At 35.9% G+C, this 27063-nt stretch overlaps 1 protein-coding gene across 1 annotated transcript in view; it reads right to left on the bottom strand.

The window, feature by feature from the left end:
* Positions 1-552: 552 nt before the first annotated feature.
* LOC100442747 (UDP-glucuronosyltransferase 2B4-like) overlaps positions 553-27063 on the bottom strand; it is a 243770-nt gene continuing 217259 nt past the window's right edge. The window contains 1 exon segment of the mRNA XM_054554028.1: positions 553-772. Within this exon segment, the coding sequence (XP_054410003.1) occupies positions 553-772 (220 nt within the window).

Below are 27063 nucleotides of genomic sequence, written 5' to 3' on the forward strand. Positions count from 1 at the left end.
TGCTGGGTATGTAGAAGGGCTTATTTAAATTGGAAAAGAAAAATAATTATGTTTCTCATAACAAGCTAAGTCATAGAATGCTTAACTGATTTGTGTGGTTTACTGAATTTCGTGAATTTTACATTTTTTACTTCTTTAAATCAATGTGTTTGTGCAAACACCAGGAATTAGCATATTGAAGGTCACCCTATCACTTAAGGTTATAGAAGTGATGACATCATGGAAACCGCGATATCAGAAATAGGAAAATTTAGATGTATTGATGTCCTTGTGTTAAAAAGTGAGAGAAGAGAGTAAGGACACCTAGGAAAATACAATGCAACAGTGGAATATACTCACAACTTCATGATCATGGAATTCTAGGCTACTTAGCTAAGATAAAATATCAGAATAGATAATATGAAAATAGGAAGGGAACATGTTTTCACTAAATTCTTTGTTTCTGGAATTAACAGGATTACCCCATCAGGTCTTCCCTAAATTTGGAAAGATCTACTCCCTCTTTTCTATCTTTCTAGTCTTATTAAATTTTTGAGAGGAAAATAAACTACATCATAAGACCAAGAATATAGCAGTTGCCACCCAGGCACGTAGGAACCCAATCCTGTCTATAGAGTAGTGCTGGAACCAGGTGAAGTCGTGGGCAGCTGATCGCAGGTGCTTGCCTCCTTTGTGGTGCATGACAAACTCAATCCAGGAGACTGCTTTATCCAGGGTCTTTATGGGTTGATCACGGTGAATTATTGATAATCTCATGGCATCTTCCTTATAACTGGAAGGCAAAAACACACATAGAAATTAGAAAGTTGTAGTTTTGTTTTCATAAAAGACAGGTAGATAAACTGTAGTATATGTTATGCAAGCTAAAAATTTGTTGGGTAAAAGATTGATGCTGGTTGTGACGTGAACATTATTGGTTGCATAGCATTAAAAAGATATAGTGGGGAGACTGAAAAAGAGTATATTCTTAACAAAATGCGGTAAAACAAAGACGTGAATAAAAGTTTAGTAAGCCAGTTGTTAACTTAAACCTAATATTTCCACGAAGATTGGCACACTATGAACTATAATTTCCAGGACTATTCCAATACCAAGGTGATTAATGACTTAATATTGCAGGGGAAAATCCCTTAAAATGTCTACCAGGATAATATTTAACATTTCCTGGCATAATGTGTAACATAATCAATGATGATCAGTCTTTACAATCAGTAGTACTTACGAAGAATTGTTAATGGCTGTTCTCAAAGCACTGAGTAAATCTTCACTTGTCATAGTTTTGAAGTTAATTTCTACAGCTGCTCCTTTGACTTTCCTGTGAGCTATGTCATCAAGCTGATCACCAAATAGGGGAACTCCCACCATAGGGATTTCATGGTAAATAGCTTCATAGATCCCATTCATTCCACCATGAGTGATAAAAACTTTGGTTTGGGGTGACTTAGTATGCCAATTGGATGAGAAATGGTGAGATATTTTATTATGAATTTTAAAAATAATTTCAGCACTAAAGATGGGAATTATGAGATAACTCCCTGAAGCATACAGCATTTTCTTTAGAAGGTGAGCACATGGAGCATTGCTAGTAAAGATCATTTCTATCTTCAGAAAAAGAGGCATTAATTCCTCCTGCATTTCCTGTCACTCTCACCTTAACAATAGAAAGTGTGAGTCTATACAATTTTAGTCAATCCTTTAATTACATCTGCTTCAAAAGTATAAGTAAAATAAAGTTTTATAATTTTAAATATTTGCTGAATTTGCTCACTGTTTTAACATTTATTCCTTTTTCTTCATCTAGTTCATATTTTTACTTTCTCATAGGCCTACCAAGAAGATCATTCTGGAGTATCCAATCATACAGCTGAGTGTTGGTTCCTAATGTGGATGGTTTTTTTCCTTTGTACCTCCATAACACCTATGGAAGAAACACATGTATTTCACAGATTGAACCACAGGACATTAGCATTCTAAGGATGTAGATATAGTTACAAATTATAAACTCATTGTACTTCAGGTGATAGTTGAGACAGGGAGTATGTAGATGTACTGTTGTAAACACTAAAAGATACAGTAGGACTTTTTACAAAGGTCTTTTCAGATAAAGTGTACTAGTTGTCTATTAAGTGTACAATTATTATTTTATTATCAATCAAAAATATCTGAAAATGAGAATATCAGTGAATAATTAAAAAGTAATTCAGTACTGGCTTCTCAATTTTCTAATAAGAATTGAAAATTTTATAAAGACATGACCTCTGTGTCATTTTAAATCATGGAACTATTCTAGTTCTACCATCAAATTTACCGTTCCCCGCAGATAAAATTTGCTTTCAATTTCGTGTGTGTTTTGGATAATCGGTTGTCTTTTCTTCTCTATTTTCTTTCTGACCTCTGTTTTCTTATATTTAATTATTTTATTGAAGAAGAAGAAGCTAGAGAATTACTTATGTTCCATTGTTCAATGACAAATTTTCATTGGGATTGTAACTTTTTCCAATAATTTTTATTTGTGGGACATCTATAAAAAATGTCATACCTTTGAAAAGAAATGATGGCATGGATTTTTCAAACTACTTAACAGATAATTTCATAATTAAAGTTACAAGATTTCACATTCCTAATTAGTATACTTGCCTTTATTGAGTTTGATGTGTTTTAGCTAAATAGAAAGGAAAATAGCTTTTGGATAGTTTATATATAGCACTATCTAAAGTGTGAAATTCTAGAATTACAGTAGTAACAAAGTTAATATTAGTTGAGTATTATAAATAATTACATTACTTAAATAATTAAGTTACTATAATATAATTGCAATTGACATTTAACTCTTAAAAACTCTAATTATTGAGAAAGATTACATTAATCTGAGCTTTTATTTCTATGCAAAAGTACCCTGAATACAATTTTTATGCACTCATATATGAGAAGGATATTCTTGAGATTGATTCTTCTTTATCTGTTTTCTTTTTTCTGGTCCTTGGAAATAATACATGTCAGAACTTATTTCGGAATAGTTGGCACATGCCTTTAGATTTCAAATTCTAAAATATGATGTGGGGGCTTAATATATTATTTCTATTTTATTATAAACAAACCACAATCAAGAGTGTTGTTTCCAGTAACAGCAAGACTCAGTAGGCAAAAGCCATACTTTCTCATTATGTGAATAGCTGCTTATCAGGATTAGAGTTTTCACTAACCTTCTGTGGGATCTGGGCAAGGGCTGAAGCAATGATATTAACCTTTTCCTTTGTAACATTTTGAAACAGTGACCCAGAGAAAACACCACAATACCATCTTCCCCTGAACTCTGGAGAAAATTTTCCATTTCCTGAAGATAAAAATTTCTCTGCATTACAGAGGTGTAATATAACAAAGATTAAAATAAAGCTTATTTACACTTCCAAAATAAAGAGTTGAGAAATTATTAATGTGTAGTTATATTCTGACCCTATATTCTGACACACAGAACTATCTAGTCTCTTTTTAAGAAAGTCTATGTATAAAACATGTGGCTTAAATAAACAATCATTCATTACTAGAAAATGCACACAACCAAAACAGTAAACGAAAAGTTTCAGTGATAAGAGTGCATCTCTTTTCATGTCTGTGTCATGTAGACACAAAATCTTAAAAACAAAATAACTTGCTAACATATAAAAATATTATTTGAGGAGTGACATCAGCAAGATGGTAGAATTGAAGACTTCTAGCATCAATCCCTCTTAAAAGTACAACTAGCAACTATTCAAATATAAAAATACCACTCTGAATGCACCAGAGCTCAGGAGAAAAGTGAAAAATCTTATGGGTTCATGGAAAATAATAATCCATGACCAGAAAGAAGAAAGGTCATCTGTGCTGCATCAACTCATTCTTCAAACCAAAATCACACCACTTACAGAAAACTTCCCTGTACCTGCAATTATCCAGGTGGAAGAAAATAATTGCAGGTGGACACTCAATCCGCATATCAATGTGTGAATCATTGTGAGAAGCCTTCTTTGTTCCATCCTACAGGATGTATTAGGAGTGTCAGACGGACTGAACTACCTGGGTTGAATCGGAATCAAAGAGCGGAAGCACTAACCAGAGCAAATGGCAAACATATCTTGGCAGATGCTCTGTGTTCCTATCAACAGGGAATTCATGTTGATGGGGGGCTAGCCGGCACTACAGTAGTACAGGAGGCACAATCCAGGGGAAGGCTAGAATCTTTGGTCAGATTTTACAAATATCCCAGGTGATCATACAGAGCCTTTCTCTGACCCAGAAACAACTATCAGGTAAGTAACTAAGTTCCAGTTATTTATTAAGCCTTCCCCAACCCAGAAATTATTACACATTTGGGTTTCAGTTCTGGCACAGCATTATGTTTTCATGGTCATGAAAAGTCTTCCCCAGACAGGAAAACAACAGCATGGAAGAGATTTAGCTGTAGTGCACTATTTAGGTTCTGCTATCAAATATAAGCCATCATCCGAACAGAAAGAATGCTCAGGGCAGAGATTCAGTTCTGGTATTAAGCAGTAAAATTTTAACACCACTTCATAACACATTAGAAAGCTGAATCAGGTGGGCATCTTCTTAAATATGCAGGCATCAATGTAAACAGCAAGTATTGTTAAAAAAATAAAACACGGAAATATGACGTCTCCAAAAGAAACCAATCAAGGTTCAATAATGCACAAAAAGATTTGAAGATGCTTAAATATCTGACAACAAATTCAAAATAAATCTCTTTGTAAAGTTCAGGAGTCACACAAACCATAATCAAAAAACCTAAAAGAAACTTGGAAAACAATGCAGACACAATATTAGACATTTGAGAAAGAAATCAGAATAATAAAAAAAGAAATCCTTGAAATGCAGGATAAAATTGTTAAACTGAAAAACTCATTAGAAAACTTTAACAGTAGGCTTGATCAAACAGAAAAAATCAGTAAGCTCAAAGAAAGAAAATATGTAATTACCCAATCAGAGGCATAAAAGAAAAAAGAAATAGTGGTGGCCACAGAAATTTTATGACACTATGGAGGCAACTACCTCCACATAATATAAGTTTCTAAAGGATATGGGATAGAAAAGAAAGGACTAGAAAACAAACTGAAGATAATAAAGAACTCAACATTTTCCAAATTTGGAGAAAAACAATAATATCTGGGAATAGTTATCTTACACATCACCAAACAAATTCAACGCAGAAAGTAATTCCGAAAGCACATTATAATCAAATTACCACAAATCAAAGAACAAAAACAATACTGAAAGAAGCAGGAGAGATAGAAAAACAAAACAACAACAACAACAAAACATAACACATTCAATAGTGTTACCAAACTGTTTTCAGTGAATTTCTCAGGGAAAAAAAAGAAAGAAAGAAAGAAAAAAAACTTGCAGGCAAGAAGAGAGTGGGATAATATAGCCAAATGATGAAGTAATCAAAAATTTGAAAAACCTTTAATCCAAAAATACTGTACTCATCAAAGCACTTCTTCACGTATGAGGAAGAGATAAAGACTTTTCAAGACAAATAAAAGCTAAGATAATTCACCAACACCAAACTTGTTTAAGAAGAAATGCAAAGGGTATTTTTCACTCTAAAGGAAAAGGACACTAACATGTAACAAATAAAAATATAAAAAGTCACTGGTAAATGTAAATATATAGACAAATTCAGAATATTCTAATGCTCTAATTGAAATGTGGTCTAATGTTCTGGCTCCTTAGGGACTTCCCAAGGGTCTGATTTCTGTCACTGAACTTAAATCACTTATAGAAACCCCTGCATTTGAATGCCTGGGAATAAAGGCAGTGGGGCAGTTTAGGGCAGTACCAGAAGAGCTGCATTATTACTACAGAATGACAACAGTTGAAGCAAAATATTACAAAATCCTGAAAACAAACAAACATAAAACTCGATTTAACTTGGTAATTACATTTGAAAGCCTGGAAAGGATGCAGCTCTTGGAATGGTTCACAAAGCTCCCAGAATCTCTAGGTGGGGTGATAGATGAAGGTCTTCCCCTACACTAAGCTAGTATATAAAGACTGGGAGATGTGGGTGTTTCTTTAAATCTCAAAATTTAACAAACAAATGCAAAACATGCAGACACTGGAAATCATAACCTATTTAAAGGAATAAAGTAAACTTTTTTCAACCCTCAATGGACAAAGATCTATCCATTACCCGTCAAAAAATTCAAAATATCTTAAATACATATCAAAAATTTCAAAAACAATTAAAGATGCTCGATTAACTAAAAGAATGCAGACAAGTTTTTAAAAATCAGGAAAATAATACATATATGATATAATGTGTCCAGAATTGGTGGGTTCTTGGTCTCACTGACTTCAAGAATGAATCTGCAGACCTCACGGTGAGTGTTACAGTTCTTAAATGCAGCGTATCTGGAGTTTGTTCCTTCTGATGTTTGGATGCGTTCCGAGTTTCTTCCTTTTGGTGGGTTTGTGGTCTCGCTGGCTCAGAAGTGAAGCTGCAGACCTTCATGGTGAGTGTTACAGCTCTTAAGGTGGTGCATCTGGAGTTTCTTCCTCCTGGTGGGTTCGTGGTCTCGTTGGCTTCAGGAGTGAAGCTTCAGACCTTCATGGTGGGTGTTATAGCTCATAAAGGCAGTGTGGACCCAAAGAGTGAGCAGCAGCAAGATTTACTGCAAACAGTGAAAGAACAAAGCTTCCACAGTGTGGAAGGGAACCCGAGCGGGGTTGCCACTGCCAGCTGTGGCAGCCTGCTTTTATTCTCTTATATGGCCCCACCCACATCCTGCTGATTGGTCCATTTTACAGAGAGCCGAGTGTTCTGTTTTGACAGGGCACTGATTGGTGCATTTACAGTCCCTGAGCTAGACACAAAGGTTCTCCACATCCCCACTAGATTAGCTAGATACAGTGTCCATACAAAGGTTCTCCAAGTCCCCACCAGAGTAGCTAGATACAGAGTGTTGATTGCTGCATTCATGAACCCTGAGCTAGAAACAGGGTGCTGATTGGTGTGTTTACAAACCTTGAGCTAGATACAGAGTGCCGATTGATGTATTTACAATCCCTTAGCTAGACATAAAGGTTCTCCAAGTCCCCACCAGACTCAGGAGCCCACCTGGCTTCACCGGGTGGATCCTGCACCGGGGCCACAGGTGGAGTTGCCTGCCAGTCCTGCACGGTGCGCCCGCACTCCTCAGCCCTTGGGTGGTCCATGGGGCTGGGTGCCGTGGAGCAGGGGGCGGTGCTCCTCGAGGATGCTGGGTCTCACAGGAGCCCACGGGGGGGCGTGGCGGTGGTGATGGAGGGGGGAGGCTCAGGCATGGCGGGCTGCAGGTCCCAAGGCCTGCACCTCGGGAAGGCAGCTAAGGCCCTGCAAGAAATTGAGCACAGCAGCTGCTGGCCCAGGTGCTAAGCCCCTCACTGCCTGGGGCCTGTGGGGCCGGCCAGCAGCTCCCAGTATGGGGCCCGCCAAGTCCACGCCCACCCGGAACTCACGCTGGCCCGCAAGCACTGCGGGCAGCCCCGGTTTCTGCCCATGCCTCTGCCTCCACACCTCCCCGCAAGCTGAGGGAGCCCGCTCTGGCCTTGGCCAGCCCAGAAAGGGGCTCCTACAGTGCAGCAGTGGGCTGAAGGGCTCCTCAAGTGCAGCCAGAGTGGGCACCAAGGCCGAGGAGGTGCCCAGAGCAAGCAAGAGCTGTGAGGGCTGCCAGCATGCTGTCACCTGTCAATAAGAGTATGAACAAAGACAAAAAATTATAGAAAACAACCAAATCGAAATTATGGAGCTAAATAATACAATAACTAAATTGGAAAATTTACTAGAGAAATTCAATAGATGACTTTTCAGCTAGAAAAAAAATTCATGAATTTGAAAATATTGGCCATTTGAAACGATTAAGGGAGAGGAGCAAAAGAATTTCATAATAAAGTAAGAAAGCCGGAGGCTTACGGGACATTGTAAACCTGACCAGTTATGCATTATGAGAGCCCTCATGGGACAAGAGGAAAAGATTGAGACAAAAAGTCTTTTTAAAGACATAATGGCAGGCAGACAATTCCCAAATTTGAGGAAGAATATGGACATACAATTGTTTTAAAACACAACTACTATACACTGAGATGAATTCAAAAATTTTACATCAATAAATATCATAATCAGACTTTCAAAAGTCACAAAGAAAGAATCTCAGAAGCAGAAAAAGAAAAATGAATCATGACATAAAAGGGAACTCACATGGTATTGTCAACAAGATACCAGCAGACATCTTTTTAAACCAAAAGTAAGTGACATAACATATTCAAAGTGTTGAAAGAAAAATCAGAAAAAAAAAAACCTACCACACAAGACATTCATTTGGCAAACCTGTCATTCAGAAATTATGGAAAATAGAATATTTTCTCGGGTTAAAAAAACGGTTGAAGAAGGTAATTATTACCACACTTGTCCTACAAAAAAGCAAAAAGGAGTCTTTCAAGTTGAAATGAGGGAGACTAGGTAGCAAAACGAATGAATGTAAAAGTATAAATCTATCTGGTAGAGATAAATAAGTAATTAAATATAAAGTCCCATAAGTTTTTAATGTTGCTTCACAAGTAACTTTTAATTCTGATATGTAATTTAAAAGAGAAAAGCATAAAAGTAACATTACATTTATATTAATTGGGACACAACACAAAATATATGACTAGTGATATTGCTAACATAAAGTAGGAGTGGGAGATGTAAAAGAATAGACTTTTCACATATAATTATGTGTTTTTTTTGTTTAAAATGGACTGTTATTTTAAAATATTTTTATTTTATTTAATATTTATTTATTTATACTTTATTTTTTATAATTTATAATTATTTTATAAATAATTATATAAAATTAATTTTATATATTTATTTATTTTTTAATTTTTTATTATATAATGTTTATTATAAAATACTTTATGCAATTCTCATGGTAACCACAAAATATACCTATAGAACAAGAGTGTCCAATCTTTTGCCTTCCCTGGACCACATTGGGAAAAGAATTGCCCTGGGCCACACATAAAATACACTAACACTAGCCATAGCTGATGAGCTGGGAAAAAATCACAAGAGAAATCACAATGTTTTAAGAAAGTTTACAAGTTTGTGCTGGGCCACATTCAAAGCCGTACTGGGCTGCATGCACCTGTCAGGCTGCAGGTTGGACCAGCTTGCTGTAGAAGATACACAAAAAGAAGTGAAACAAGGAACCTGAACTTACAAATGTAGGAAAAACAGTACCATGAAAATAGTTGATAGTAATAAATGCGTATGTTAAAAAGAAGAAATATCTAAAGCAATCTAACTTTACATATCAAAGAACTGACCAAAATTATCAGAAAGAAAAAAATAATAAAGATTACAGCAGAAATAAATACAATGGAAAATAGAGAAAAATCAGCAAAACTGAGTTGTTGCTTTCTTTTTTTGAAAAGATAAACAAAATTGAGAAATTGTTTTCTCAATTAAAAAAAAAAGGGGAATAGTTGTATAATTAAAATCAGGCTGAGTATGGTGGCTTATGTCTGTAATCCCAGCACTTTGGAATGCTGAGGCAGGCTGATTGCTTGAGCCCAAGAGTGGGAGATCAGTCTGGGAAACATGGTGAAACCCTGTCTCTACTAAAACTACAAAAATTAGCCAGGTGTGGTGGCATGCACCTGTAGTCCCAGCTACTCAGGAGGCTGATGTGAGAGAATTGCTTGAACTTGGAAAGTGAGGGTTTCAGTGAGCTGAGATGGTGCTGCTGCTGCACTGCAGCCTGGGGACACAGCAAAGAGCAAGTCAAAAAAAAAAAAAAAAAAAGGGAATCAGAAGGAGAAGACATTACAACTGATGCCCTAGAAATAAACAGGTTGCAAGAGAGAAAATATTGGTAAATAATTTATCTGCTAAGTGTTTTATATTCAAAATATATGGCAATTCTCTATAATTTAATAGCAAAAAGTTAATTAAAATAATTCAAAGACTTGAATACACATTTATTCAGAAAATATAGACATATGGCCAAAAAGCATACAAAAAGATGCTTAACATCACTAATTATTAGAGAAATGTAAACCTAAACTACAATGAGCTATGACATCATAACCATTAGCCACCTCAAAACATTTTTGAATACGTATATTCACACACACACACACACGTACACACACACACACACACACAGCCCAGAAAACAAAGGTATTGAAGATAATATATATAAATAGAAAATCTTGTGCATTATTGTTAGGAATGAAAAATGATGACACCCCTATAGTTAAGGTATGGAGTTTCCTCAAAAAAAATAAAATAAAATAAAATTACCATATGACCCAGCGATGTTACTTCTAGGTATTTATCCAAAATAATTAAAAGCAGGATGTCAAAGACATATTTGCACATCCATGTTTTTTGCAACATTATTCACAATAGTCAAGAGAGGAAGGCAACACAAATGTCCATGGATGGATGAATGGACAAAGAAAACATGGTATATATATGAAATGAATGATTTTTTAGCTTTTAAAGAGGGAAAATTCTATTCTATCATATGTGGCAACATTGATGAAGCTTGAGGATGCTATAATAAGTTGAATAAGCCAGTCAAAAAAAGATAAATACACATATAAGTGATTTCACTGATATGTGGTGTCAAAAGTAGTAAAACCCATAGAAAGAAAAGGTGGAATAGTAGATACCAGGGGCTGGAATAAAGGGAAAATGGGGTATTGTTCAATGTGTTTTCCAAGATGAAAATTTTCTAAAAACTTGTGGCACAAAAATGTAAATATAGTTTAACATTGCTGAATTGCAAACTTAAAAATTGTTAAGATGGGAAATTGTATGGTAACTTTTTTAACACAACCAATCACTCAGAAGTTACAGATAAAATTGAAATTTTAAAATGTTACATAAGTCTCACTAAACTTCAAAAAAAAGCTCCCTTGAAATTAGTGTGTATACCATCTAGACTGTTTTATTATTTATTAATTTTTAACTCTCTATTTTTTGCCTTCTCTTTAACTACTTATCTACTTTGAACTTGGTTTGTGTTGGAAATCAATTAATCAACATAATCTTAAAGACCTAGCTCTAATTTACATTCCCAACAACAGTGTAAAAGCATTCCTACTTCTCTACAGCCTCACCAGAATTTATTGTTTCTTGACATTTTAATAATCACCATTCTGACTGACGTGAGATGGTATCTCATTGTGGTTTTGATTTGCATTTCTCTAATGATCAGTGATGCTGAGTTTTTCTGCATATGTGTGTTGGCTGCATAAATGTCATCTTTTGAGAAGTGTCCATTCATATCCTTTGACCACTTTTTGATGGGGTTGTTTGTTTTATTCTTGTAAATTTGTTTAAGTTCCTTATAAATTCTAGATAATAGGCCTTTGTCAGATGGATAGATTGCAAAAATTTTCTCCCATTCTGTAGGTTGCCCCTTTACTCTGATGATAGTTTCTTCTGCTGTGCAGAAGCTCTTTAATTTAATTGGATTCTATCTGTCAATTTTGGCTTTTGTTGCAATTGCTTCTTTTGTTTTCATTATGAAGTCTTTGCCCATATTTGTGTCCTAAATGGTATTGCCAAGATTTTCTTCTAGGATTTTTATAGCTTTGGGTTTTACATTTAAGTCTTTAAACCACCTTGAGTTAACTTTTGTATAAGGTGTGAGGAACGTGTCCAGTTTCAGTTTTCTGCATCTGGTTAGCCAGTTTTCTCAGCACCATTATTAAATAGGGAATCCTTTCCCCTTTGCTTGTTTTTGTCATGTTTGTCAAAGATCAGATGGTTGTAGATGTGTGGTGTTTGTTGTGAGGTCTCTGCTCTGTTCCATTGGTCTATATATCTGCTTTGGTACAAGTACCATGTTTTCTAGTTGCTGTAGCCCTGTATTACAGTTTAAAGTCAGGTAGCGTGATGCCTCCAATTTTGTTCTTTTTACTTAGGATTATCTTGGCTATACAGGGTCTTCTTTGATTCCATATGAAATTCAAAGTATTTGTTTTAATTCTGTGAAGAATGCCAATGGTAGTTTGATGGGAATAATGTTGAATCTATAAATTACTTTGGGCAGTATGGCCATTTTCATGATATTGATTCTTCCTGTCCATGAGGATGGAATGTTTTTCCATTTGTTTGTGTCCTCTCTTATTTCCTTGCTCAGTGGGTTGTAGTTCTCATTGAAGAGGTCCTTCACATCCCTTGTTAGCTATATTCCTAGGTATTTTATTCTATTTGTAGCAATTGTTAATGGGAGTTGATTCATTATTTGGTTCTCCGCTTATCTATTGTTAGTGTAAGGGAATCCTTGTGATTTTTGCACATTGATTTTGTATCCTGAGACTTTGCTGGAGTTGCTTATCAGTTTAAGGAGTTTGGGGGCTGAGATGATGGGGTTTTCTAAATATAAAATTATGTCATCTGCAAACAGAGACAATTTGACTTCCTTTCTTCCTATTTGAATACAGTTTATTTCTTTCTCTTGCCTGATTGCCCTGGCCAGAACTTCCAATACTATGTTGAATAGGAGTGGAGAGAGAGGGAATCCTTGTCTTGTACCTGTTTTCAAAGGGAATGCTTCCATCTTTTGCCCATTCAATGTGATATTGGCTATGGGTGTGTCATAAATAGCTCTTATTATTTTGAGATATGTTCCATCAATGCCTAGTTTATTGAGAGTTTTTAACATGAAGGGATGTTAAATTTAACCAGAGGTATTTTTTGTGCACCTATTGAGATCCACTGTGAAAGACCGTATGGTGATTTCTCAAGGATCTAGAAACAGAAATATCATTTGACCCAGCAATCTCATAAATGGGTATATACCCAAAGGAATATAAATTATTCTACTATAAAGACACATGTACACATATATTTACTGCAGCACTATTTACAATAGCAAAGATATGGAACCAACCCAAATGCCCATCAGTGATATAGACTTGATAAACAAAATGTACATAGACACCACTGAATACTATGCAGCCAAAAATGGAATGAGATCAAGTCTTTTACAGAGACATGGATAAAACTGGAAACAATCACCCTCAGCAAACTAACACAAGAACAGAAAACCAAGCACTGCATGTTCTCACTCATGAATGGAAGTTGAGCAATGAAGACACATGGACACAGAGGGAAACAACACACACCAGGGCCTATTGGGAGGTGGTGTGTGAGGGGAGGGAACTTAGAGGATGGGTGAATAGGTGCAGCAAACCACCATGGCACATGTATACCTATGTAACCAACCTGCAGTTTCTGCACATGTATCCCAGAACTTGTACAGTAAAAAGTAAAGTTTAAAAAAAAAAAGAAAAAGTAAAAGAAAATGACCTAGTTCTGTATTCTCCAGTGGAAAAAATATATTTTTATATTATTGTAAAAGCTAACATATTAATAAATAAATTTGAAGTCAATGGTTGTTGCTAGTTCAAATTTATGAAAAATAAAAAAGAATCTGTATACAGCTATTCAATGTGCAAAGGAATAATCGGAAAATAAACAGTATGTTCTAGGAATCATGTAAGGCTTTTTTCTCAAATGACCAAATTTGATAAGCATATCTAAATAGTTATGCATGTATAATCTTCCAAATATTGCATAATCCTTCTTTCATACTTTAATACATACCTGATACTCTCAAAATTCATTTCATATATAACATCAACATTCAAACTTTAAGTGTATTTCTGTATACCACTCTATTAGTTGGCTAGGGCTGCCATAATAAAATACCACAGACTAGGTGGCTTAAACAACAAGAAACATACTTTCTCACATTCAGGAGGCTAAAAGTGTGTAATCGAAGTATGATTAACAGAGTTGGTTTCTTCTAAAGCCATTATGATTAGTTTGTAGATGGTTGCCTTCCTTCAGTGTTTTTACATGGACTTCCTTCTCTGTGTTTGTCCTTATGTCCATATAAGATATTCTCTATCTGCCCTCATTTTATATTAATTTTTTCCTTAATGGCCCTGTCTCCAGATGTAGTCCTATTCTGAGGTACTTGGTGTTAGAACACAAACAAATGAATTCTGAGTAATGAGCCATGACTCAGCCCATTGCTTAATTTGATGATCTTTTCCATGAGGACAACTATATTCCACTTGACTATTGAGATAAGTAGGCTGTCCAAAGTCCAGATTCATTCACCATCAATTGAGAAATTGAAGCATAAAACACACTTAGGATGAATCTGGCTTATGAGCTTGCTGTACTTATTTTAAACCGATGGTAAATTAAAGGAAGAGTTGGTCATGAAAACTGTGAATGTCTTCTGTGTGTGTGTGTGTGTGTGTGTGTGTGTTTCTGCTGAATTTGTGTTTCTTTGACTCTGGAAAGTTAGGGAAAGTACTTGTCTGGCCGATGAATTTTAGTCACTCAATTTAAAAGTTATTCTAGAAAAACTCCAACTTGATGGATATTAGATAACCATGTTAGTACCTCCACCAAGCCTTCTGCTTGATCATACTGATTCCTTCTCATGTGAAGGTTCTCCTACTTTCAGTAACTAAGAAACCCTCACAGATGATATCTTTGCTTTTCTCTACACAGCTTTGGAACTGCAGAGTCTTTCGTGGTGTGGCAGGCAAATAAAAATGAGGAGTTACTCAGCAGGCTGTAGGCGGCCAAGTTTATTTGTTTTGCTGACCCTTTAGCATACTATGGAGAGTTGATGGCTGGGCTTCTCAATATTTCATTTATATATTTGTTTTTGGTTTTCCATGGGAATCCCAGATGTCTTACCTCTTCTTTGTGTATTCCTGGAATCACATCAGGATTGATGAAAAGCATGCCTTAAATGCAGAGGCTGAATGTTTTGCTTTGTATTTTTTGTTTGTTTGTTTGTTTGGTTTTGAGAGGGTTTTGGTCTATGTAACTTGTGATCTGCTAGTATTATGTTATATTTCCAGAATGGTATGAATAGTATAGGTCATAGTAAAGGTTTATTATCCTAATCATTTATATTTAATATTTAAATTGTGATTAAATCTTTAACATTGTTGAAATGATACTGTAGTACAGTAATAGATTAAAAAAGATACTGAAGGAGTGAGCCTGAGGTATCATACTCATTTCGGTAAGTATCGAAATACTGACAACATTTTTTGTAGACTAAGTAATAAACTGTTACTACCACAACATTTTAGAAAAGGAATATTTATTATCTTTTCACCTAAACCCTTTCCGATGTTTCTTACTCTTTGTAGTATCTCTGTGCCTTTTATATTGGATGTGATTTTTTGCATTTATTCTCATTTTCTCACGGTTTACATTTCTTGATGGTTTGACTTGGTTTCTAGAGTCAGAATTAAGTTTAGGTTCATGATGCAGTAATGCAGTAATGTAGCCCTAAAAATAAATATTGATTTTATTCTTCTTTTGACAAATGACAGAAAAGTGGAGAGATAGTTCTACAAAGAATCATAATTTTAGGCTATGGATTATATACAAAAGGAAGAAGTGGGAAATATATTCCCCTTTAATTTCTTATCAATGTTGTTTTCAAATTCAGCTTATATCTGTTTACAATAAAAATTATCTGATATTTTTATGTGTTATATCATTTCAGCTATTCTTGCTCCCTTACTTTCCCACAATATAAACTGATGCAGAGACTAAACTGCAAAAACATTTGCCAAATAAATTTTATGCTTATCTGGTGTGCATAGTTCAGAGTTATGTGCTTTTGTTATTCCTGTGATTCCTGTTTTGAATGCCTAAATTCTAACTTAAAAATTAAAAATTTCTCTCTACCACATGTCATTGAACATTAATACTATTTTTATTTATTCAGTCATGATTCTTCTATGTCAGCTCACATACATAATGCACATTTAAAATTCTGTTGAATTTAGTACCATAACTAAAAAATATTCATGGTATCTGTTTGACAATTTAGAATACCGTAATTCTAAACTTAAATCATAACTTAACACAGATTATTGTAAAATTTTTCTTCAATTCCAAGCTTTTATGTGTCTAGTAGGTATAATTATTACAGTTTTACTTATGAATTATCATTGTAAGTTCTTTTTACAAGAAAAAAATAGAGACAATAAAATTGGTAACGTTACATTATATTCATGTAGAAATATATTTTTAAATTTATTTAAGGAGCATTTTTAAATAAATATTGTGGGTCCTCTCAAAATTAAACCTGTATCATATGTATAAAAGTAACAATATTTTATTTTATTGTAAAGCCTAAGATATATATTTACACTAGAACGAACCTCTTACATTAAATTTGGAATATAAATGACCTAACCCATGTCATAAGTGGCCTATTTATTTTAATATACACTCTATAAGCTCCATTCATGCCATGTCCTGAGCTAGCCCCTCACGATACAAAGATAAATAAGGCTTCATGATAATAAGTTATCTCTCTCTCTTTCTTTCTCTCTCTCTCCATTTCTCCCATCTCTGTCTGCCTGTCCTCACACCCCTTCACCATACTATCATGTGGTATGCTAAAATGAAACAAATTCAGACAGTATTGTTCCATACATACATTTATTTATTTGAAAGAAGGCAGACAAAATATACAAATTTAAAGTAGTTTTAGGAGTTGTTTCTGGGATGTAATATTAATTAGTACATGACATACACTAGATAACTGCTGCTAGAGTATCCATTACAGAAAACACAAACACACCCACAACATGTACACACTAATTTACTCATGATGTCTCTCTCTATATATATACGTATATAAATAAACATGTATTTTAAAGTAAATATAGAAATATATGTTATGTCAATAATAATCAAAAATCTAAAAATCTCAATTTTCCTAGTTTCCCATTGCTAATTATTTCAAGACCATAAATATTTTTCATTCATTAAAATAAAGATAAATTTGAGATTTTTCTCCATATCTGATCTTACAAAAATTCAAAAACTATTCATGAGCATTTTAATTTAATATCAATATAATTATTTTCACAAGTTCAGTTAGTATTGTTTCTCTGTATATGGAAGCCGTCAAAATGTTAATTCAGTTGCCAAGGTTTGACAAAAAATACCATTTGTGACAATGTCGATGAATCTAGAGGGTATTATGCTAAGTGAATTAAGCAAGTTCAAGAAGAACAAATATTTTATGATTCCACTTATATTAGTTAAGTAAAATAGGCAAAGTAATTGAAGCAGAAAATAAAATAGTGCTTCCCAGGGGTTCAGGAGAGAGAGAAATGGGGAGCTGTTTTTCAGTGGGTATAAAGTTTCACTTATGCTTATGAATAAGCATAGAGATTTGCTCTACAATATAATGCCTATAGTTAACAACACGGTATTGTACACTTAATAATGTGTTAAGAGGGTAAATCTCACTTTAAGCATTATTACCATCAAAAACAAAGAGTGACAAAGAGAGCTTTTGTAGGTAATGGATATGTTTATTACCATCACTGTTATAATGATAGTATTATGGGTGCATGTATATGTCCAAACTCATCTATATATATATACATATTTATATATTTTATATATTATTTATATATTTTACATATTTATATATTATATATTATACATTTACATATATTTATATGTATATAAAATAAATATATATGTATAAAATACGTGCAGGTTTTTTTGTATATCAGTTGTACTTCCTTCAATAAAGCTATTAAAAATTATAAGCATCTATTTTTGAAATTTATATATGCATTTCTTTTGTTGAAGTACAAATTATTTCTTTACAGGAAATCAAATAATTCATTGAAATTTCTGGAGAAAATGGTATTGTAGTTTTTACTGGAATTGATGATCAAAAATTTCACAGAGGAAAACACAAATATAGCAAAATAATCTTTCCTAGATCCAACAGAAATTTATTTAAATTTTAAACTCTGTATCTGATTCTTAAAATTACTTCCAACAAAAAGAGGTAAAATTTCAAAATTCAGGTTTCCTTAAATACTGCAAATCTTGACTTGTACTGTTTTCAGAAAGTATATCAATATAAATAACAGGTGACATTTTGATATTATGGACCACAACCCAGCTTCTGTCTATAACATAAGAAAAACAAGTGAATGCCTTACTTCATCCATCAACCAGGCTCCATAATAATGGATTTTCTAAATAAAGTGGGAAGCCTGTAAGCAGCATTAGAGGAAATCATGTTATCACTTTAATCATCTATTAGTGAGAGTTTAAAATTTTGGTAAAAGAGTGAGTTGACAAGGTCTGGCTTCCATTATATAATGATAGCTAGATGTATAATGATAACTCATATCTCTGTTACCAGGCCTTCTTTTCCAAGCTAAGTAAAATTTAAAATTTGGAAACAGCATATTTCTTTTGAGAGAGATGGCATGGATCAAAATGAGTACACTTACATTTTAGCTGTAGAAGAAAGGAAAGACCAAAAGTTGATTCCCAAAATTGGAACAAAAGTCAGTCCAAACAAGTTGGAACATAACTCTGAGAACTTAACTTCTCCTGGCTTGTACATGCAGAACAGGGCATAATTAGGCTACTTTTGAATAACCCTATAAAACCTTTAACACTCTGAGGGGAAGAAGAAGTTGACAGATTTAATCTTGAATAAAAATGAGTAGATTCAGTTCTAACCTATAAAAAAAAAAGAAAGCCTTTTTTCTATAAAGTCTTATAGTTAATGGTATTGGGAGGAGCCTAGATGGCTGAATAGGAACAGCTCTGGTCTACAGCTCCCAGCGTGAGGGACGCAGAAGACGGGTGATTTCTGCATTTCCATCTGAGGTACCGTGTTCATCTCACTAGGGAGTGACAGACAGTGGGTGCAGGTCAGTGGGTGAGCACACTGTGTGCCTGCTGAAGCAGGGGCGAGGCATTGCCTCACTTGGGAAGCACAAGGGGTCAGGGAGTTCCCTTTCCATGGGTGACAGACAGCACCTGGAAAATCAGGCCACTCCCACCCAAATACTGTGCTTTTCCGACGGGCTTAGGAAACGGTGCACCAGGAGATTATAGCCCGCACCTGGCTCAGAGGGTCCTACGCCCACGGAATCTCGCTGATTGCTAGCACAGCAGTCTGAGATCAAACAGCAAGGCAGCAGCGAGGCTGGGGGAGGGGCGCCTGCCATTGCCCAGGCTCGCTTAGGTAAACAAAGCAGCCTGGAAGCTTGAACTGGGTGGAGCCCACCACAGCTCAAGGAGGCCTGCCTGCCTTTTTAGGCTCCACCTCTGGGGGCAGGGCACAGACAAACAAAAAGACAGCAGTAACTTCTGCAGACTTAAATGTCCCTGTCTGACAGCTTTGAGGAGAGCAGTGGTTCTCCCAGCACACAGCTGGAGATCTGAGAACGGGCAGACTGCCTCCTCAAGTGGGTCCCTAACCCCTGACCCCTGAGCAGCCTAACTGGGAGGCACCCCCCAGCAGGGGCAGACTGACACCTCACACGGCTGGCCGGGTACTCCAACAGACCTGCAGTGGAGGGTCCTGTCTGTCAGAAGGAAAACTAACAAACAGAAAGGACATCCACACCAAAAACCCATCTGTACATCACCATCATCAAAGACCAAAAGTAGATAAAACCACAAAGATGAGGAAAAAACAGAGCAGAAAAACTGGAAACTCTAAAAAGCAGAGTGCCTCTCCTCCTCCAAAGGAACACAGTTCCTCACCAGCAATGGATCAAAGCTGGACGGAGAATGACTTTGACGAGCTGAGAGAAGAAGGCTTCAGATGATCAAATTACTCCGAGCTACAGGAGGATATTCAAACCAAAGGGAAAGAAGTTGAAAACTTTGAAAAAAATTTAGAAGAGTGTATAACTAGAATAACCAATACAGAGAAGTGCTTAACGGAGCTGATGGAGCTGAAAACCAAGGCTCGAGAACTACGTGAAGAATGCAGCAGCCTCAGGAGGTGATGTGATCAAATGGAAGAAAGGGTATCAGCCATGGAAGATGAAATGAATGAAATAAAGCAAGAAGGGAAGTTTAGAAAAAAAGAATAAAAAGAAATGAGTAAAGCCTCCAAGAAATGTGGGACTATGTGAAAAGACCAAATCTACGTCTGATTGGTGTACCTGAAAGTGATGGGGAGAATGGAACCAAGTTGGAAAACACTCTGCAGGATATTATCCAGGAGAACTTCCCCAATCTAGCAAGGCAGGCCAACGTTCAGATTCAGGAAATACAGAGAATGCCACAAAGATACTCCTTGAGAAGAGCAACTCCAAGACACATAATTGTCAGAATCACCAAAGTTGAAATGAAGGAAAAAACGTTAAGGGCAGCCAGAGAGAAAGGTGGGGTTACCCTCAAAGGGAAGCTCATCAGACTAACAGCGGATCTCTCGGCAGAAACCCTACAAGCCAGAAGAGAGTGGGGGCTGATATTCAACATTCTTAAAGAAAAGAATTTTCAACCCAGAATTTCATATCCAGCCAAACTAAGCTTCATAAGTGAAGGAGAAATAAAATACCTTACAGACAAGCAAATGCTGAGAGATTTTGTCACCACCAGGCCTGCCCTAAAAGAGCTCCGGAAGGAAGTGCTAAACATGGAAAGGCACAACCGGTACCAGCCATTGCAAAATCATGCCAAAATGTAAAGACCATCGAGACTAGGAAGAGACTGCATCAACTAACGAGCAAAATAACTGGCTAACCTCATAATGGCAGGATCAAATTCACACATAACAATATTAACTTTAAATGTAAATGGACTAAATGCTCCAATTAAAAGACATAGACTGGCAAATTGGATAAAGACTCAAGACCCATCAGTGTGCTATATTCAGGAAACCCATCTCACATGCAGAGACACACATAGGCTCAAAATAAAAGGATGGAGGAAGATCTACCAAGCAAATGGAAAACAAAAAATGGCAGGGGTTGCAATCCTAGTCTCTGATAAAACAGACTTTAAACCAACAAAGATCAAAAGAGACAAAGAAGGCCATTACATAATGGTAAAGGGATTAATTCAACAAGAAGAGCTAACTATCCTAAATATATATGCACCCAATACAGGAGCACCCAGATTCATAAAGCAAGTCCTGAGTGACCTACAAAGAGACTTAGACTCCCACACATTAATAATGGGAGATTTTAACACCCCACTGTCAACATTAGACAGATCAATGAGACAGAAAGTCAACAAGGATACCCAGGAATTGAACTCAACTCTGCACCAAGCAGACCTAATAGACATCTACAGAACTCTCCACCCCAAATCAACAAAATATACATTTTTCTCAGCACCACACCACACCTATTCCAAAATTGACCACATACTTGGAAGTAAAGCTCTCCTCAGTAAATGTAAAAGAACAGAAATTATAACAAACTATCTCTCAGATCACAGTGCAATCAAGCTAGAACTCAGGATTAAGAATCTCACTCAAAACCGCTCAACTACATGGAAACTGAACAACCTGCTCCTGAATGACTACTGGGTACATCATGAAATGAAGGCAGAAATAAAGATGTTCTTTGAAACCAATGAGAACCAAGACACAACATACCAGAATCTCTGGGATGCATTCAAAGCAGTGTGTAGAGGGAAATTTATAGCACTAAATGCCCATAAGAGAAAGCAGGAAAGATCCAAAATTGACACCCTAACATCACAATTAAAAGAACTAGAAAAGCAAGAGCAAACCCATTCAAAAGCTAGCAGAAGGCAAGAAATAACTAAAATCAGAGCAGAAGTGAAGGAAATAGAGACACAAAAAACTTTTCAAAAAATTAATGAATCCAGAAGCTGGTTTGTAAAATTGATAGACCACTAGCAAGATTAATAAAGAAAAAAAGAGAGAAGAATCAAATAGATGCAATAAAAAATGATAAAGGGATATCACCACCGATCCCACAGAAATACAAACTACCATCAGAGAATACTACAAATACCTCTATGCAAATAAACTAGAAATTCTAGAAGAAATGGATAAATTCCTTAACGCATACACCCTCTCAAGACTAAACCAGGAAGAAGTTGAATCTCTGAATAGACCAATAACAAGAGCTGAAATTGTGGCAATAATCAATAACTTACCAACCAAGAAAAGCCCAGGACCAGATGGCTTCACAGCTGAATTCTACCAGGGGTACAAGGAGGAACTGGTACCATTCCTTCTGAAACTATTCCAATCAATAGAAAAAGAGGGAATCCTCCCTAACTCATTTTATGAGGCCAGCATCATCCTGACACCAAAGCCGGGCAGAGACACAACCAAAAAAGAGAATTTTAGACCAATATCCTTGAGGAACATTGATGCAAAAATCCTCAATAAAATACTGGCAAACAGAATCCAGCAGCACATGAAAAAGCTTATCCACCATGATCAAGTGGGCTTCATCCCTGGTATGCAAGTCTGGTTCAATATATGCAAATCAATAAATGTAATCCAGCATATAAACAGAACCAAAGACAAAAACCACCTGATTATCTCAATAGATGCAGAAAAGGCCTTTGACAAAATTCAACAACGCTTCATGCTAAAAACTCTCAATAAATTAGGTGTTGATGGGATGTATCTCAAAATAATAAGAGCTATCTATGACAAACCCACAGCCAATATCATACTGAATGGGCAAAAACTGGAAGCATTCCCTTTGAAAACTGGCAGAAGAAAGGGATGCCCTCTCTCACCACTTCTATTCAACATAGTGTTGGAAATTCTGGCCAGGGCAATAAGGCAGGAGAAAGAAATAAAGGGTAATCAATTAGGAAAAGAGGAAGTCAAATTGTCCCTGTTTGCAGATGACATGATTGTATATCTAGAAAACCCCATTGTCTCAGCCCAAAATCTCCTTAAGATGATAAGTAACTTCAGCAAAGTCTCAGGATACAAAATCAATGTGCAAAAATCACAAGCATTCTTATACACCAATAACAGACAAACAGAGAACAAAATCATGAGTGAACTCCCATTCACAATTGCTTCAAAGAGAATAAAATACCTAGGAATCCAACTTACAAGGGATGTGAAGGACCTCTTCAAGGAGAACTACAAACCACTGCTCAACAAAATAAAAGAGGATACAAACAAATGGAAGAACATTCCATGCTCATGGGTAGGAAGAATCAATATCGTGAAAATGGCCATACTGCCCAAGGTAATTTACAGATTCAATACCATCCCCATCAAGCTACCAATGACTTTCTTCACAGAATTGGAAAAATCTACTTTAAAGTCCATATGGAACCAAAAAAGAGCCCACATTGCCAAGTCAATCCTAAGCCAAAAGAACAAAGCTGGAGGCATCATGCTACTTGACTTCAAACTATACTACAAGGCAACAGTAACCAAAACAGCATGGTACTGGTACCAAAACAGAGATATAGACCAATGGAACAGAACAGAGCCCTCAGAAATAACACCACATATCTACAACTATCTGATCTTTGACAAACCTGAGAAAAACAAGAAATGGGGAAAGGATTTCCTGTTTGATAAATGGTGCTGGGAAAACTGGCTAGCCGTATGGAGAAAGCTGAAACTGGATCCCTTCCTTATACCTTATACAAAAATCAATTCAAGATGGATTAAAGACTTAAACGTTAGACCTAAAACCGTAAAAATCCTAGAAGAAAACCTAGGCATTACCATTCAGGACATAGGCATGGGAAAGGACTTCATGTCTAAAACACCAAAAGCAATGACAACAAAAGCCAAAATTGACAAATGGGATCTAATTAAACTAAAGAGCTTCTGCACAGCAAAAGAAACTACCATCAGAGTGAACAGGCAACCTACAATTGGGAGAAAATTTTCGCAACCTACTCATCTGAAAAAGGGCTAATATCCAGAATCTACAATGAACTCCAACAAATTTACAAGAAAAAAACAAACAACCCCATCAAAAAGTGAGCAAAGGACATGAACAGACACTTCTCAAAAGAAGACATTTATGCAGCCAAAAAACACATGAAAAAATGCTCACCATCACTGGCCATCAGAGAAATGCAAATCAAAACCACAATGAGATACCATCTCACGCCAGTTAGAAAGGCAATCATTAAAAAGTCAGGAAACAACAGGTGCTGGAGAGGATGTGGAGAAATAGGAACACTTTTACACTGTTGGTGGGACTGTAAACTAGTTCAACCATTGTGGAAGTCAGTGTGGCCATTCCTCAGGGATCTAGAACTAGAAATTCCATTTGACTCAGCCATCCCATTACTGGGTATATACCCAAAGGACTATAAATCATGCTGCTATAAAGACACATGCACACGTATGTTTATTGCGGCATTATTCACAATAGCAAAGACTTGGAACCAACCCAAATGTCCAACAATGATAGACTGGATTAAGAAAATATGGCACATATACACCATGGAATACTATGCAGCCATAAAAAATGATGAGTTCATGTCCTTTATAGGGACATGGATGAAATTGGAAATCATCATTCTCAGTAAACTATCGCAAGAACAAAAAACCAAACACCGCATATTCTCACTCATAGGTGGGAATTGAACAATGAGAACACATGGACACAGGAAGGGGAACATCACACTTCGGGGACTGTTGTGGGGTGGGGGGAGGGGGAGGGATAGCATTGGGAGATATACCTAACGCTAGATGATGAGTTAGTGGGTGCAGCGCACCAGCATGGCATATGTATACATATGTAACTAACCTGCACATTGCACACATGTACCATAAAACCTAAAGTATAATAATAATAAAAAAAAGAAAAAAAAAAGAAAAAAAAGTCTTATAGTTGCTTTTTTAAAGTAATATATAAGATGATCCTATGCTTTTTAAAAAATCAGGTTTGGATATTAATAGTCTCTTGGGTTTTCATATAAATATTTACATTTTTTTCAATTCTATAACAAATACCATAGAAATTTTACATAGATTTTAGTAAATCCAATAATCACTCTCAGAAGTACAGACATTTTAATAATATGAATGTTCATCTGGTCTAGCAAAGACTCTTCGTCTGGCACAAGGGATGCCAGTGGAGCAACTACTTGGTGGAAATTGCAGGAGTCCACTACCAGACTCTAGGATCTGTTGGATTTTGCAATGGTCAGACTTTTAATCAAAGATGTAATGGAGCCCATCATCCTTCATCCTTTAAACCTTTAAGGTCTTTAATTTTCACAATCCCAAGGCATGTAATGCAATATTTTTTCCCATTTTCTGGGTCACCTAACATCTGTGGTAATGGAGGAATGAAGAAGCTTCATGCATGTAGTGAATTGAAGGTTGTCATCCCTAAACTCTGTTCAGGGAGTAACCTCCAGAATCTATTAAAGTGATTTTAATGGAGAAAAGATCTTTGCAGATGAATGTAAAGTGATGAAATCAAGACAAGTTTATTCTGTATTTATGATGTGTTCTAAATCCAATGACAGATATTCTTATAAAGTGGAAGGCAGGAGGATCCCTTGAGGCCAGGAGTACAAGACCAGCCAAGTCAACATAGCAAGACACAGTTTCTGCAAAAATTTAAAAACAAACAAAATTTTTTGAAAAGAATAAAGGCAGGAGAAAATTAGTAAGAAAATAAAGAAAAGATGATGCTGAGGAAACAGAAGTTGGAGAGAAGCCACAAGCCATGGGACTCCAAGAATTGTCAGCAACCAATAAAGGCCAAGAGACAGGCATCGGTTGTTTCTCTTAGAGCCTCCGGAACAAATGAACCCTGAGAACACAGATTTTGACCTACTGGCTTAGATAGCTATCAGAGAATCACTTCTGTTTTAAGCAGCCCAAGAAACTAGTGCAATGAGAATCCACTTGGCCTTTTCCAATAAAATGACTTGTATCCAGAGGCCAATGATAAAATTTCACGGTTTTTCTAGAGACAAAGTGTATCTAAAAAATTATGCATTTTGGAGACTGAGGAAATCATCAGTTACCCTAAGGATGCCACTGTCCATTTCAGGAAAAAAAAAAATTATGGAATCAGTAGCACGTGAGTTTACTTGGTTTTACAGAATTTTTTCCCTGGAAGGCCTGGTGTCTTCTTCAGTCAATAAATTTCAGGTCTGAAAACACACTTAGGTCCAGATCCTTGACAATTTAGTGTTATTTCTAGTGAGGACAGCTGCCCTCAACTTTTTAGTATCCATTCTTGAACTCTTCTGGTATTATAGTTTGAGAAATTCCCTTGGTCACCTACCTATTTTGCCCCTAGTGCTGTCTTCTCTGTTACTATATACACAGCTTTCATAAATTAGGTCTTTCTGGATAACACTCCACTCTTAGCTATCTTGTTTATTTTGACCGTCTGCCTTCTGAAGGTCTCTATTATTTCAATATCTGATCATAAATCATATCAGTGAGATAGGTTTGGTAAGTCTGAAAACAACTAGCCCTCAGAGGGTAGACATATTGAACATTCATTGTAACTTCAGCAAACATTGGATAGATTTTCAGCACTGTATAGGATGTCTTTGTTAATATATCCATTGTCATAAGCCTTCTGATTCCCTCTTTCATTCACTGCCAAGGCAGTTCCAGCACACAAGTTTCATTTTGTAGTAGCCACAGTTTTTCCCAAGATTGTGAAGATATCTTAGTAGTAGTCTGTTACCACTATCTCCTGAAGTTTGAGCAGAAGTATTAAATTCAGTTTCCTTTGAGAGTGCTTCAAAATAAAAAAGGAAAGTGATGTTGAATTTTTTGAAAGCCTTTGCTGCATCTATTGAAATGATCTTGGTGTATTTCTTTTTAGTCCTATGTATGTGATGAATCGCATTTATTTATTTGCATGTTTAACCAATCTTGCATCCTAAGATTAATGCCTACTTGATTGTGTTGGTTAGGTTTTGATGTGCTGCTGAATTCGATTAGTTAGTACTTTGTTGAGGATTTTTGTGTCCATGTTCATGATGGACATTGGCCTGACATTTTCTTTTCTTCCTGTGTCTCTGCCAGGTTTTGGTATCAGAGCAATCCTGGCCTCATAGAATGAGTTAAGGAGGAGTCCCTCCTCCTCAATTTTTTGAAATAGTTTCAGTAGAATGGCTAGTATTTCTTTTTGTATGTATAAAGGCAGTTGGCTATGAATCTATCTGATTCAGGCCTTTTTTTTTTTTTTGCTGGACTTTGTATTACTGATTCAATTTTGGAT

The sequence above is a fragment of the Pongo abelii genome, chromosome 3, assembly GCF_028885655.2.
Source record: "Pongo abelii isolate AG06213 chromosome 3, NHGRI_mPonAbe1-v2.0_pri, whole genome shotgun sequence".
Taxonomy (NCBI): Eukaryota; Metazoa; Chordata; class Mammalia; order Primates; family Hominidae; genus Pongo; species Pongo abelii.